This window comes from Malania oleifera, chromosome 9, assembly GCF_029873635.1.
Source record: "Malania oleifera isolate guangnan ecotype guangnan chromosome 9, ASM2987363v1, whole genome shotgun sequence".
NCBI lineage: Eukaryota > Viridiplantae > Streptophyta > Magnoliopsida > Santalales > Ximeniaceae > Malania > Malania oleifera.
In genome coordinates, this window is record NC_080425.1 from 76,076,740 (window position 1) to 76,092,659 (window position 15,920).

General features: G+C 33.0%; 1 protein-coding gene across 2 annotated transcripts; it reads left to right on the top strand.

Annotated features, from left to right (window-relative positions):
- Positions 1 to 5,916: 5,916 nt before the first annotated feature.
- Positions 5,917 to 15,914, top strand: LOC131164847 (probable LRR receptor-like serine/threonine-protein kinase At1g63430). 2 transcript variants are annotated; one of them, XM_058122358.1, is made up of 13 exons: positions 5,917 to 6,772; positions 6,993 to 7,131; positions 7,273 to 7,344; positions 7,447 to 7,590; positions 7,694 to 7,843; positions 13,013 to 13,129; positions 13,195 to 13,280; positions 13,592 to 13,843; positions 13,955 to 14,160; positions 14,312 to 14,444; positions 14,523 to 14,680; positions 15,136 to 15,351; positions 15,494 to 15,914. In XM_058122358.1, exons 1-13 carry the CDS (start codon positions 6,688 to 6,690, stop codon positions 15,737 to 15,739), a joined length of 2,004 nt encoding a protein of 667 aa, XP_057978341.1. In that variant the 5' UTR covers positions 5,917 to 6,687; the 3' UTR covers positions 15,740 to 15,914. The 2 variants fall into 2 exon arrangements, with proteins under 2 accessions (XP_057978341.1, XP_057978342.1); XM_058122359.1 differs by having other exon boundaries at positions 13,195 to 13,259.
- The last annotated feature ends 6 nt before the right edge of the window (positions 15,915 to 15,920 follow it).

The window sequence follows — 15,920 nt, forward strand, 5'->3', positions numbered from 1 at the left end:
ATTGTGTTATGAAGATGGTCATGCCTTGACTTGTTTTAAACTGTATTTTGAAAATCATGATTTTGAGATTACCAAATAAGTGTGGAATGAACTGTTATATGAATATGCATTGAGTTATGATTTGTTGAAATGAGATATATGAACGTGAGTTCTAAATTGTTCCAGGTTGTGAAAGAGTGTCCGACTCTATATCCGAGGGCGTGAAATATCGCCTCTTATCGGATAATCACCGAAGGGTGTGGATCCACCAGATGTACTGGTACGATGCCATGGGAGCTTGGGGCTACGCCATGTGCCAGGGACGCCGTGTAATGCAGGCCGTCTTCGTGCCGAAGGGTGTGACGACACCGGATTGTCTGATCATGTGTGTGTTAAGAACTATACTGAAACTATTTTGTGAAAAATACTGGAACTGTATTGAACTGTGATATGTTTTATGTCATGATAACACTCATATGCCATACACCAATATAACCTGATTCTTCCTTACTAAGAGGTGTTTCACCCTATCGTACGTACATGTTTTTAGGTCCTTCGAGTAACCGGAACTAGCGTCCTTGTGTTGGGAGCATGGTGGTCGGTTTATTACGTGAAGTACTTGTGTTAGTACTAGGACTGGAATAGGGTTGTCGTTTGGGTATAGCTGGCACCTTGGGTTATGTTTTGTAATATGGAGCTTAGCCTCTATTTGTATAGACTCTGGTATGGTACTAATTATGTATGGAATGAATTTTTCCGCTGCGTATATGTCGTATATGTAAATGTGTATAAGGTGCACGGGAACCCCACGAGGTCGGACCCTTATTCATTATAATATCATTTGTATTTTGTATGATACAGGGACATGTTAGGTTACTACATCACACCCTGGGTTCCATTGCCGGGTTCGGGGCGTGACACCTTATGTGCGTCAGATTGTATTCCACGTGCCTTCGAACCAATCCTACCTCTCACGTCTTGACCCTATTCAGATCCATCCGCAGCCTAGATGATCCTTATTGGCCTCAGCCACACACTTGGCCCTTCAACTGTTAGCACGGCACAAGAATTAACTTCTTGTCTCGATTTTTTTTACGATGTCGATCACCCAGAGTTACGAACCATGGGCTCTGATACCACTTGTTAGGACCAGAGGAGCCTATGGGTGGACTTGATACACATGGGTGAACACCAACTTGACCCAAAAGCTTAAGCCTATTGGGTATTTGGTCCAACCATGTATATAAGCACCCATCGTCCACTCAAATTTTCCAATGTGGGACAAACTTATAAGTGGAATTCTCAACAGTGTCAAAGAAGTGTGTGGGGCAGTGTGTGAGGTAGCACTAATGTGTTGTGCAGTCTTTATCAACTTGACGAACGGAAGATCTTTTGTGATCCGATTTTGCTAAAATTTTTGGAGAGCATGTTCGGATTTTGTCAACCTTCGATCTAAATGGTGGAGATCTGTTTTAGAGCTTTGGAGGACCTGATTTTGTACTACTGATAGTAACTGCGTTCAGGTGACTTTTTTCTACTCATTCTTATTTTATCGCAATTCTTTTGAGAATCCTTTTTACTCAAAGTTTGAGAGCATTTTTGGTGATTGTCTGCTGTAATGCTTGACTCTATTATAGTGGAAATTTTATTGGATCTCGTAGGCCCCGTGATTTTTACCCTTCACATTGGATGGGTTTTTTACATTAAAAATCATGGTGTTCCTATTGTGGTGTGTGATTTATTATTATTATTATTATTATTATTATTATTATTGGTTGATTATTTTTGCTCATCACAGATTTAATTTTTGAGAAAGATTTATCTACTGTGCTAGTTGTCTTATTACTTTCCCAACAAACAGATGCCTCCGAAATGACATTAAGCTTCACACAACTCAAAAAAAAAAAAAAACTAATATAAACAATTAAGTAATTAATAATAAGATTTTTCAACCTATAGTCTAATATAATTTTGAAAAAAAAAATCACTATATTATTGGAAGCTCAAATTGCATTATTCAATATCATGTAAGGTTTAATTAAGAAAAATTAGTAATTTAAGAACCATTAATATATCAATCTTAAAATTTAAGGTGTGAAAATTTATATAATTTTACAATTTTCTCAAAAACTATTCACTCGTAAGTATATGAAATAATTGTTCACTATTTTGCAAAATACCACATGATTAACTCATGTTTTAGGAGCAAGCATTGGTCATTATCATGTAATGTTTAATTAGGCAAAATTACTGATTTGAGTACCATTTCTATATCAACTTCAGGGCTTGTTTGGATCAAGAATTTTACTTAAAAAAATTAAAGGAAAAAAAGGAGGAAATTCATTTTCAGTTGTTTTTTCTCTTTGTATCAAATACCATTAAAACTGAAAATTTGTTCTAATGTGATTAATTAAAAAAAAAAAAAACTAGACATTATGAATGTGTAAAATCAAAATTTTTTTCATTGCTTTGGTATATTTTTTTTAATTTTCTTTTTCACTTTTCTTAATAACCAAACATGAAAAAGTAAATCTTTCCGATTTTTTTTTCCTAATATTTTTCAAATTCCAAACAAACTATAGAGGTTAAGGTGTGAAAATTATAACATCACAAATTTTTAAAATCTTGTAAATACATGAAATAATTGTGTTCATTGTTTCGTAAAATACTACAAAATTAGCTCATGTTTTAATACTAAGCAATTAAAAAAAAGAATTAACAACAACAATATTTTATTTAGAAAAATAAATTCTCAAAAAGCAAGTCAAGAATTTTGAATTTTGGGAGAGAACTAGAAAAATAATTATGTGGATAATGTGGTTTTTTAGGTGCATGAAGTATATTAATTGCATAAGTTAGAGATTAGTGATGAGAGTCTAAATTGTCCTTTATATGTATTTGGCGATCATAAATGTGCCCGACACACTAATTTCTTAATGATAATGTAAGGTTATAGATAATTATTTAATGTCCTAATGATAAAATCAGACAATCAATACTATCTTATACATTATTTATGAAGCGACGTTTTTAATGTGTTAAACTTTAAATACACTACATGATTTCTTGCGCAATATTCGGAAAAACACAAAAGTAAATATATATTTTTTAAAATTTTTTTATGTGTCACCTTGTCCGAATCTTAATTGAGATTATTAAAATAGAAGATCGTATAATATTGTTTCTCTAGCATAGGTCCAACACTTGCTCTGCATCTTATAAAATGAAATTATTTTTTATTAGAAATTATTTCTATAGCCACATTAACAATTATTAAAGTAGCATCATATGATGTGGAATTAATAATTGTTGATGTGACCCATTATTTTTTTAAAAAATTATTTTAAAACTTTATACTTGCACGATTAAAGTTTTGAGATAGCTTTGAATACTACACTCCATATATAAAATTTGAAATCAAGGTAATACTGTTATATTAATTACTAGATTAGACTTTTAAGTTAAATTAAGATTGCAACGAATGATTAAAGACCGTTAAATAATATATTTTAATAGTTAAAACCCTAGTCAAATGTCTTCGATAAATTTTATATAATGTTTGTATGACTTTTTTGAAATATGAGTTAAACTATTTTCCTATGCCAAATTAAGAGAATAATAAGAAAAAAATGAAAAAATAGTAAAATTATAAAATGAAATCGTGATATAATTTATCTGATGAGTTTGATTAAATCATGAGATTATCAAACGTGCATGTATAATAAAAATAATGTTCATAAATATCAACTTTATGGTTAGTGATAGATACAACACGAGTTAAGTTTGGAAGTATGAAATTTGAATTATGAATTTGAGTATAGTGTAATAAGAATCATATTTAATATCTTTCATATTGAATAAGTCGAGATCCAAACCCTAAAGCCATGCTTCCCAAACATTACTATAACATGTTTAGACTAAATAATTACGAGCGCACAAGAAGAAAAAATGTTTTCCATTTAATCGTACAAAGCATTTTTCAATATTCAAATTATTAGTGTGAAAAATATTTTATATTAGAGGTCTTAAGGTATGTTTGTTTCCGTGCTTAACTAAGCTTTTTTTTTTATTTTTTATTTCTAAATTCCTAAATAATTATTAAATTATACCTTATATTCACATTTTTTTTCAAAAATATTTTTTAAAAATGAGAAATTTAAAAGCCAATAAAAGGAAGTTCTCCATCTTCCCTATATTAATTTTAAAAATCTAAAAATAAAGTGACATTTTTTTTGTAATTACAAAATTATTTTCTGCAAATAGAGTGGTAATAATTTTTTATTATTTTTTCAATTTTTATAAAATTATTATTAAATTTTAAAATAAAAATTGCCTCTCACAGCTAAACACGGGATATTTTTTATTTTTTATTTTTTATTTTTTATTTTTTATTTTAGAAAAGAAAATGCCATTGAGGGTTTTTTTTAATAAAGAAAGTATAAAAAAATTTATATAATATATTAAAATGTTCCTGTTCTTGTATGAATAATGCACGATAAATTATATAACGTGGCCCCCATCCCAATTTGACTTTTTTGAACTCTCTCTCTCTAAACTGAAGACTACACTTTCTCTCTCTCTTGATCTACCTAATTAATATACTTTAATTTTTAAAGCACAAATAATTAACCATTAATCAAGTTTTATTACACCCGCCCTTCCTTCTCAACACTATATTATTTAATATTATACACTGTTTGACAACAGAATATATGTCGATGATGAACTCGTTCCATTCCCCAATAAGTCCGAGTCTATATCTGAAAAAAATATTTTACGTTAGCTTGAGGTTAGGGGTGAGTATAATTCGGTTAAAATCGAAATAATTGAATTAGTGGAGCAAATTCGATCGGTTCTGCTCAGTTAAAAATTTGTTTAACCGAATTAACCGAATAGTATAAATTAATAATAAATAACTATATGTATTATATATTAAAATATTATATATAATATATATGTAGACTAAAATTTTATTTATTTTATACATATTATATACATTAAAATGTTATATATTAAAAAGTGGGTTAACCAATTTAACAAAAATTCGATTTAGTCGGTTTTGAATTCGGTTAAATATGAAATTTCAGTCAGTTTGGTTAATTAACCGAATTAACCGAACTGATCGAATGTTCACCCCTACTTGAGGCCCAATTATTAAATTTTAATTTTTTATTAAATGTTGGCACTCAAGTTATTGTAAATTGTTACTTAAATTTCAAATTAAATTTTAGAATTTAAGTGAACAAAGGTGAAAGAGTAAACGGTTATTCTAGTGAATTAGTTGAGTGTTGGAAACTTTATTATTATATTATATTATATTTATCCAATTTATAAATTTACTTAATTTTTTTATCATTTTAAGATATAAAATGACTTTGTTCCTCTACCCGAAAAAAAAAAAAAGATAGAAATTATTTGGATCAAATAGTGTTCGTTGATTGATTATATATATATATATATATATATATAAATACTTAAATACACTCTACTAATGACCCCACACACTTCACCTCTAAGAAGTATATGTACCATCATCTTTTGAATATATTTAAGTTTTCTTTTTTCCGGTTCGGGTTTCAACATGTACACATATATTTTTAGGTCAATTTTGAAACATAATAAATATTTTTCTCACTTGTTATTTATTAAAAAAACATAAAAATATTTTTTTATATCCTAAATTTTTTATATTTATACAAGAAAAATTAATTTATTGAAAATCAATGGAAAAAATATTAAGAATCTAAAAATTAAGGCGATAATTAATAATGGTTAGAAACATGGAGAATAAAAGCAATTATTGTTCACAACTAACAACTTTAAGGGGTCCTAAAATACTGTCTCCTATAATTTTGCATCAGGAAAGCAAGACCTTTGACCCACTGTGCTATACATTTTCTTCACTTAAAAATACAATCTTGAAAATTGAAATGAAGCAATCTTTCAATAAACTCCACAATATATATATATATATATATATTGATTTTTCTGTCCCAAGGACTGGAGGATACGTATCAGTGTCTGTATGCTTTCAACAAATCACGCCCCCTTCATTCAATCATTTGCAGTGAAGATTTTTTACGAAATCTCAAATCCAGTATTCATAAATAATTTTTTTTTAAAAAAAAGCTAAAAGCGCCATTAACATCGAGCGGAAGAGGACATTACTCTCTCTCGCTCTCTCTCTGCTGTTTGATTTCTTTTTCTCATTTGAGGCATTTCTTTTTCAAAAATCTTTCTTTTTTTCTAACAACCCTCTCTTTGAATCTAAGTTTTCCATCTGGGTCTCTTTTAACTTGAGCTCTCTCCATTTTCTCTGTGTGCTCATCCTAGTGATTTGCTCGTGCATAGTGGTGCAATCATGGGGGTTTAACCTTGATGTTTTTTTCTTTCTTGTTATCCTCTTTCTTATAAAATTTTGTAGTTAACCTTTCTTTTTCTTCTTTGTTGATGAACCAACCATTTCACTAGGTCGAAGTAAAAGTGCTTCGAACTTTAGGTGGTTGTATTTCTCGATAAACCTATATGATGACTTCTGCTCGGTGAATTGTTGCTAGTTGTTTTTCCTATTTTTTCCCCTTTTGTTTTTGTTTATGCAATTTGCTTCTGTAGTGATGGGTTGGTGATTTTTCTGGGCTCGAGTCTCTGCAAACTCATTTATGTTCTTGAGTTAAAGGCTTGGCTCTGGAGTGTGGAGAGTGTCAGGGGATGAGATCTTTTTCTTTGTTTCAGCTTCTATGGGCTGCTTCTGGCATCCTTTTCTCGGCCTGCAACTCCTTTCCATCAAATGAAGGTATGTTACTATTTATTGTATAGCTAGCTCTTTCTTTTTCTTAGATCTTGATCTTTTGCTGCTTAATACTGTCACTACGTTCTCTTAGGCTGGGATTGTGACCCTAGTTTTCAAATCATAGTGGGATGTGATTGAGCATTTTTGGAAAATCTGATCTGATTTTCTACTGGGTTCAAAAAGGGTATCCGCCAATAATTTAGCTCTGCACTTTTTTGAACAGTTGGGGCTCTAACATCTTTCAAAGAAGGTATAGATGAAGACCCATTTCTGGTCTTCTCAAGCTGGAATACCCCGGATGCAGATCCCTGTGACTGGTTTGGCATTTCCTGCTCTATGGCTAAGGACCACGTTATAAAGCTGTAAGAAAATTGTCTCTCCTTAAATGTAAATGCATTTTCATTATGCTTAGTAGTTAGATCGCATCTAGATAAAATTATTTGAACTAACAACATGCACCCAAAAAAGTTCATCATTCTTTGACTTGGGACTCTGTTTTGCAGAAATATTTCTGGGTCATCTTTGAGGGGGTTCATTGCACCACAATTGGGTCAACTCTCTCGCTTGCAAGAACTGTATGCATTCTCCTGCACATCATTTCTAAAATTAAATTTTGACTATTTTTCGTTTAGATTTTTTGGTGACAAGTGATGATTTGTTCACGATATATTTTGTAGAGTTCTGCATGGGAACAATCTAATTGGGATTCTACCCAAAGAAATTGGTATGTTGAAAAGCCTCCAGGTGTTGGATTTGGGGATGAATCAATTAACAGGTCCAATTCCTCCTGAGATTGGGAATTTGACCAGCATTAAAAAAATGTAAGAGATAATTGACATTGAAATTTTTGAATGGGTCTCTTGCTTCATTATTTGGTTCCTTGGCTTTCTCTCACATCCCTGGTTATTTTTGTTGTTGGCACAGAAACCTTCAGTCGAATGGATTGATTGGAAACTTGCCTGCTGAGATTGGCAATTTGAAATACCTTGAAGAACTTCGACTGGACAGGAATAGGCTTCGAGGAACTGTTCCTGGTAGCAACAGTTCAAGTTTTCCATCTGATATGCATGGAATGTGAGTAAATGATTCTTGCAATAGAAGCATTTAGTTCATACTCTTCTATTTTCTGGAATGCTTCAGGCTTTTCGCCAAAAGTAGCTTCCTGCTTATTACTTTTTTAAATATGTTTCTTCTGTATGCTTTGGAGATGTATGTGAAGTTAGATAAAATCCAACTTGTTTTTTCCATTTCATAGCCTACCTTTTGCCCCATTAGCTAGAATAATGTGATGAGGTGAAAGATACAAACCATGCATTACATAATATTTTGATATGTTCTTTTTCTAGTCGGTAGCACAATCTGCACCATTGTTAGCTATCGCATCTCATGAAAAAAATTATCTAATATATTGGATGCAATGTAAAAACTGATGTGAGGTGAAAGATACAAATGATGCATCGAATAATTTGATTTGTTCTATTTTCAGTCAGCAGCATAATCCAACATCTTTATAAACTATTTTCTTTTCATCTCATGGAGAATTTAGTTTTGCTATTGGAATTGGATTTTACTCTAAAAGTAATGTAAGGTATGAAGAAACAACAACAGTTATATAATTTCATAGTAGTTATCAGCATGAAATAGTCAAGCTTCTTGGAATGATATTTTTTTTTCTCATTAATTATTATTGCCTTTTTTTGTGATGTATCACATGTGCTCTAATTTGTTTATTTTTTTGAAAAAATTTTGGAACAAGGAACAAATAAATTTCAAGCTATTTTTGAGGATGGTATTTTCTTAATAAATGTAAATGGAATGTAGACTTTTACTGCCCAGGCAGTTCTTTGGCCTTACTGCTTGTGTTATTTTACATTATTGGAATCTATGCCTGTTTTTCAAGCAGTAATAAGATCCTATACTGCTACAATACACTGATGGCCTGCCAATATTTATCAACCACTCCACAACAAAGGGCGTGGAACTAGTATAGCACACAACATAGATGCAGGAACATAGCAAATACTAAAAGTATAGGACAACATGACATGGCAATTACATGGCAATAAATTAATATATAGTGACATGTATCTATACTCTAACAAATATTTTGTTTCTAATATTTATTTAACTTTGTATATAAAAAAAAATCCAATATATATGCATCTGATTCTCTATCTTTTTTTTTCCTTCCAGATAAATTCTCAATATATCTCCTGTTGTCATTGTAACCAAGTTTATTATATTTCTAAATGAACTAGAATTGTGGTTGCTTTCCACTAAAGGTCCTAAGTGTCGGAAAGACCAAGGAGTGATGGAAACGTGTTCCAAGAAGTTTTGAAACTTAGAAATTTATATTAAAATCATGGATCCATCTATAATACAGGGTATGCATCCAAGGAATGACTGAAGAATGTCAATGTGTAGCAAATGTCTGAAACAGACATGGCTGCCATATGAAAGTGGCTGCACTACATCGGTTCTCAGTTCTCGCCATTTTCTGTGGCAACTGGAATCAGCATCTCTAGAAATGAGGGTAAGGCTGCCTAACATCCACATAGAGAATAGATTTTGGATTTGCAAAACAAACAGTTAATATAAATAATGTATAACAAGGAAGGGATTGAGGTGCAGACTCTTGTTGTCATGAGAGTTGAGACAATGCACACCTTCTATGATCATATAGCAAATATGTGCAGTCACTTGCCAGTTCCCAAGATAGAATCGTACAACCAGCCCAGCTCTGGCATGCAATCCACCACTACTGCACAAAATGTAGAATTCTGTCCAAGCCAAGGAACTTACCCCAAAATGTCCTGACAAATGATGATTGAAACGAGGCTTTGTCTCATAACATGAATGCACTCTTGATATCACACAGGACTCAGTACCTGAGCTGATGTCCAGCCTCTAATTAAATTCAGAGCTAGATGTTTTTTGACAGTTCGTAAATCAAAGTTAATATGAAAAAAGCATGCTAATAGATGAGAAAGATGTGGCAATTATTCTTCATACGAAACTGAAAAGTAACTTAAAAAAACCCTCTAATGCCCACATCCAGTTCATCCCTTTTGTGTGCATGGCGAGTCATTCTTATACAATAGTCCCATGATGAGATTCAACTTATACACGCAGATGTGTCTTTCTAAATTTTCCATGTGGGACAGCCTCATCTTTATATTTTGGTAAAATATACAGAGAACATAAACCTATGCTGGGGCAGTGGTGGTAGGGGTGAGCAAACGGTCAGTTCGTCCAAATTCGGTTAATTAACTGAATTAACCGAAATTTTTGGTTAATGAGAACTGTTAACTGAACTGACCGAATAGCGGAGTCTCACCGAACCGAACCCGACCGAATTACCTTTTTGGGTAACTTTTAACCGAATTTAACCAAATTAATTTAAAATTAATTAATAAAAACATAATATAATTGTATATTTTTTTTTACTAAATACTAATTAACATATTAACAAATTAGTAGATATTAATTAACATATTAACAAATTAACATATACTAATTTGTATTTAAATTTTGAGTAATTATTAAATCGGTTATTACAGTTAACCGAATTAACATTCCTCTTAACCGAACCGATTAACCGAATTTTGTAAAACCATAACCAAACCGACCGATCTTGTGTTCTTAACCGAACCGAACCGACCAATTTCGGTCGGTTAATTCAGTTAATTCGGGTTTCCCCGAATTATGCTCACCCCTAGGTGGTGGTGGTGTTGTAGAAATTCTGCACACCAACAACTTATTTGTGATCAAATCAATCTGTCTTAAACATTTTCAAGAAAGCATGTCAAGTGCAATCAATTACTTCTTAGATTGATTGTCACTGTAGGATTGTTTTTTTTTTTAACAAATCTTTTAAGTTAAGATTTAATCAGAAAATATACGTCCAGTGCCTTTCACCTATCTGGTTTATTAAAGTATTATTTTGAGTTATAAATTCATAGTGTCTAACTGTCTTAACAGATTTCCCTCCTAAGTATCTTAACCTTCATGAGACATGCAAAAATGTGTTACATTTCATGTTTGACACATGTATTTTTTTATTTTTTATTTTTTATTTTTTGTAGATTTCGTTTTCTAGTGTTCAGCCAGTTGAAATTTATCAAAACTCACTCTTCAAGTTTGAACCTTCTACCTGTCAAATGGTGTTGCTCTATTTCATTGAGCAGTTTATATGCCAGCCAAAAATTCTTCAAACAATAGTTAGAATAACATAAAAGTGATCAATGGTAACTTGTAACCTTTGCACCATGATGAATGGAGAATGATATACAAAGAATAACAAATCCTATTGCAGATAATTACCATTATTTTTTTTTGCTAACAAAGAATACTATGGAGAGGGGAGAAATATGAAGACAAGGAGAACATCATAAGAAGAGGACCAGGTGTACTCCATGAATACAACAGAAAAGCATAGAAAGAAAACACTACAGAACGACTCTAATGTAACAAAAGTGGTCCAGTCTCTCTGCAAAACTTCTAAAGAAGCATTTCTGGAAAGGCTATGAACAGCACACCAGTACTTTGCAAGCAAAACCACTCTTCTCCAAACCAACTGAGAAGTCCCAAGCACCTTGAAAATTCTAGCATTTCTCTCAAGCCCAGTACACCTAATAGCAAGAACACACATCACCATAGAGCTTTCCTCTCTTTTACCCCACAAGACCCTCTAGAAGTAACTGATGGAAAGCATCCAAAGATGTCGGAGTTATCCAATGCTCCCCAATAACACTAAACAATTTGTTCCAAATAGTCCTAGCTACAAGCACAATTAGTTGAGTTTACCAAGAGAGAATTGGGCAATCCTTAGGATCTCAAGTGTCAAGCAGTGGGGTGATTATGTAGGAATGACGCTAATTTTAGAGAGAGAATCAGAGTTTGAGAGAGAAAGTTTCTAGAAAGAAATGATGGCCAAAAGATCCCAAAATGAGGTGAGAAAGGTGATATTTATAGTGCTAACTAGGAGTGGGGCTGTTGTCCAATGAGGGAGGATCATGCTTATGTATAATGTTTCAGCCAATTGGAGAAGGACAATTAGTCATTCAATGGCAGACATGTAGCTAGAAAGAAAACAATAAGGAAATGTCACGTTCATGGATGACACTTGAGTAGCTAGCGAAGGGTTAAGTAGAGGAGAGGATTCGGTTGGTACAATTAATGCCGTTAATTAACCAAATTAACTGAAAAATTTTGGGTAAAGAAACTTGTTTGCAGAATCAAACCAAATTCTTCCAAATACCGAATTGCTAACTGACCAAAATATAATTTGTTTAAATCGGTTAATTGAAAATAATTCACTCCAAATTGAATTACGAGTAATGGACTAATGGTTATTGGGTATTTGGGTGTTCCTACTTCCTGATGGAACAAAATTATAATATATGTATATGTATATATGTATATGTATGTATGTATATATATTGATATGGATATATAAATTAACATATATTAACATATAATTTATATATTAATATGTATATGTATCTGTATAGTCGTTCAGTTAATTAGGTTAATTGAATTTATCAAAGGTCTTGTTGACCTGAAAACCAAAAAACCAAAAATTTTAAATATCCATAATGAGCCAACTGAAATTATAAAATTAACTGAACTGATTAACTGAATTTGATTGGGTCGGTCAGTTAATTTGGTATACACCAAATAGCACTCAGTCCTTAAGGGGAGTGGGCTGCACGTAACGGGCCTGATTTGAGGCCACCAATCCAAATCTATCTACAACATCCTAGAACCCGATATTGATTAGGAGACCCATCACGTGTCTCATGATCAATCCCATGCCTGCACTGAGGGCCTGACCCTTGCAAACAGCTATGAAACCAAAAGTTAGTAAAGTTACTAATATTTGATTGCAGACCATAATTAATATTTTATTTTATGATTAGACTAATGTAAAAGAAGGTATTCACAGCAGCCATTACTTCCAAGTTTTTTTTTTCCCCATTATATTGAAACTATTATATTCTCTCTTTTTTCCCATTATATTATATAATAGTTTTTGACCAAGCATTAGTAGTGTTATTTTATGATAACAATCTTGAAATATACTAACAATGGAACTTAAAAAATGGAATCTGTTGTGAGATTTGTAACAGTTAGTAGTCCCAAGCTTATCAATGTCATGGTAGAAAACAATGATATGTTAGATATTGTTTCAAAAGTTTTATTTTCTTTAAAAATGTTTCTCATGGTATATTCTTGCTTTAGGTATATATCACGTGGGAATACTACTGGCCTGTGTCGTTCATCGCAGTTAAAATTTGCAGATTTCTCATACAACTTCTTTGTCGGGAGCATACCCAACTGCTTGGGGCATCTTCCTAGGTACATTATTTGTGCCTTTGCCTCTTTTGTTTGTAAATCAATTTGTACTTATTTACTCTATGCAGGTCAAGCTTTCAAGGGAATTGCCTCAAAGAAAAAGAGCCCAAACAGCGTGTTGGTGCACTATGCGGTAAATGTGACAATTTTCCTTGTAAGTGTGTATTTGTTGAACAGCCATAGAGGTTAAATACATGATCAGCCAATAAAATTGTGTATATTATGATCACTTCTTAGTTAATTGGCTGAGTCAAAATTTTGGAACACCTTACAATGCAAAATTTGGACTTGTGTTTTTTATTTTATGCATTTTGGAAATTTATTGAAATTTTGATATGGCTGCATCTGTGTTTCAAACTTCATAATTTTTTTTGTGATGTCTGATTGCTATTTAGTATTGGGTTAAATAGCTATGGTTCTTCAATGGTTAATGTTGTGGTTGGTAATGATAGCATCTTTTTACAGGTGCCATTCCACCTGGAAAAAGCCATCCTGTTGTCCACCCAAAACATGAGCATGCTACAGATGGATACAAACACCGGGGGGCATCAAAACCTGCCTGGCTTTTAGCTTTGGAGATTGTGACAGGAACCATGGTTGGTTCTCTCTTCCTTGTTGCTCTTTTCACCACTCTTCAGAAATGCAAAAGTAGATCGTCTATCATTATTCCCTGGAAGAAATCAGGAAGTGAGAAGGAGCATCTAACAATTTATGTAGGTCAGATTCATACTCAGAAACTGTCTACTCTTTCTGCCTTACTGCCTCTTACAGAAGTTTTTCAGAAACATGATATTCAGTTCATATAATGCAATATGTTTTTCTATACAGATCCAGATATGTTGAAGGATGTAATGCGATTTACCAGACAAGAGCTTGAAGTAGCATGTGAAGATTTCAGCAACATTATTGGCTCCTCTCCTGATAGTTTGGTCTACAAAGGCACACTGAAAGGTGGGCCCGAGATTGCTGTGATATCCCTTTGCATCAAGGAAGAGCATTGGACAGGCTATCTCGAACTCTATTTTCAGAAGGAGGTGATTACTCTTTATTACTGCACATCTGCTGCAAGATTCAACCTGCCGCTTTGAAAGCCTTCCACGCATTTACAAAATATGAAGCTTCGAAATTTTATGAAGGCTAGAGTTTTGGTGTGCTAATTTTTTTCCCCTGTTATATTGCATTCAGGTTGCAGACTTGGCAAGATTAAATCATGAGAATACTGGAAAATTATTGGGCTATTGTAGAGAGAGTACTCCTTTTACAAGGATGCTGGTTTTTGAATATGCATCAAATGGAACTCTGTATGAGCACCTTCATTGTAAGTAAAGCTTCTTTAAGTAGTTGGTGTTTTACTTCATAAAATTTCAGTAACAAAAACCTGAGCTGTTTACTGCAGATGGAGATGGATGCCAATTTTCTTGGACACGACGCATGAACATTGTTATAGGGATTGCTCGTGGACTAAAATATCTTCACACAGAACTTGAGCCAGTATTCACCATATCTGAGTTAAATTCGAGTGCTGTTTATCTTACGGAAGATTTTTCTCCGAAGGTATGCTCGTGACTGTATACCACTTCATTAAAACTTACACATGAGAAATTTAATCTCAAACAATGAAGAGAGGGGCTAAGTTATGGTCTCAATAGTTCATTTAACCAAAAGAACCCTATGGCATGTCTTTTAACTTGGATGAGTTGGATAACCCCGAACATTGAAAGAATGGATGGACATCTGGAAGCTTGGAATTAAGGGATCAAAAGATTATATATATGTTGGATTCTTGAAGTCTTGAATAGAGACTGAATTTATGCGCAGGGGAAAAAATTTGAAAATTTTCTAGACATGTTTTTATCTTCTCCTGAGCTTTTATCGTCAATATACCAATGAAAAGGAAATTCCTATATCCACATCATTTTTCTTGACTCTAGGTGATTCTTATATCCACATCATTTTCCTCTACAAGGTGGAATTCTGGTAATAAATACCTTTGATAATTATGACTGCAGCTAGTTGATTTTGAAAGTTGGAAGACAATTCTTGCGAGATCAGAGAAGAACTCGGATTCCATTGGTAGCAAGGGTGCTATTTGTGTTCTCCCGAATTCTCTAGAGAGACGTCACCTAGATGTTGAAGGCAATATTTTCGCATTTGGTGTACTTTTACTTGAAATAGTCAGTGGGAGACCTCCATACTGCAAAGAGAAGGGTTGCTTGGTAGATTGGGTAAGGAACATCTCAAATATTGGGTATAAATCAATTCTGCTTTCTTTTTTGTTGGTTTAAACATACACTTTGAAGGGATCAACTATAACCAGAACTAATTCATAAGAGGGTTGTATTTTTTTTACCCCCTTCTCTGCTGCAGGCCAAGGAATTTCTTACGGTGCCTGAAACAATGTCTTATGTGGTGGATCCTGAGTTGAGACATTTTAGATACGAGGACTTGCAAGTTATTTGTGAAGTGGTAAATTTATGCATTGATCCAGACCCCACGAAGCGGCCATCGATGCAGGACTTGTGCGCCGTGTTAGAGAGCAGCATTGACACGTCTGCATCTTCCGAGCTCAAGGCATCTTCTTTGGCATGGGCTGAGCTAGCCCTTTCTTCATAATTGAGTTAAATCTAACACTGCTAATGAGAATATACAAAATTGTAATGCCCCCCTCTCAATTTTTCGTGTTACTTGTAAATGTTTGCATGCTGAATGAAACATAGAGCTTCATGGATGACAAATTTTTCTCGTTTGTAAACCAATGGTTGATTAGTAAAGTTCTAAAATTATTTCACTTGGA

Bases quoted from the DNA above. Each gene is read 5' to 3' on its own strand.
- LOC131164847 (XM_058122358.1), top strand. From the start codon at position 6,688: ATGAGATCTTTTTCTTTGTTTCAGCTTCTATGGGCTGCTTCTGGCATC. The intron at 7,132-7,272 runs GTAAGAAAATTG...TCTGTTTTGCAG, and splicing joins AAGGACCACGTTATAAAGCT to AAATATTTCTGGGTCATCTT. The intron at 14,445-14,522 runs GTAAGTAAAGCT...TGTTTACTGCAG, and splicing joins TCTGTATGAGCACCTTCATT to ATGGAGATGGATGCCAATTT.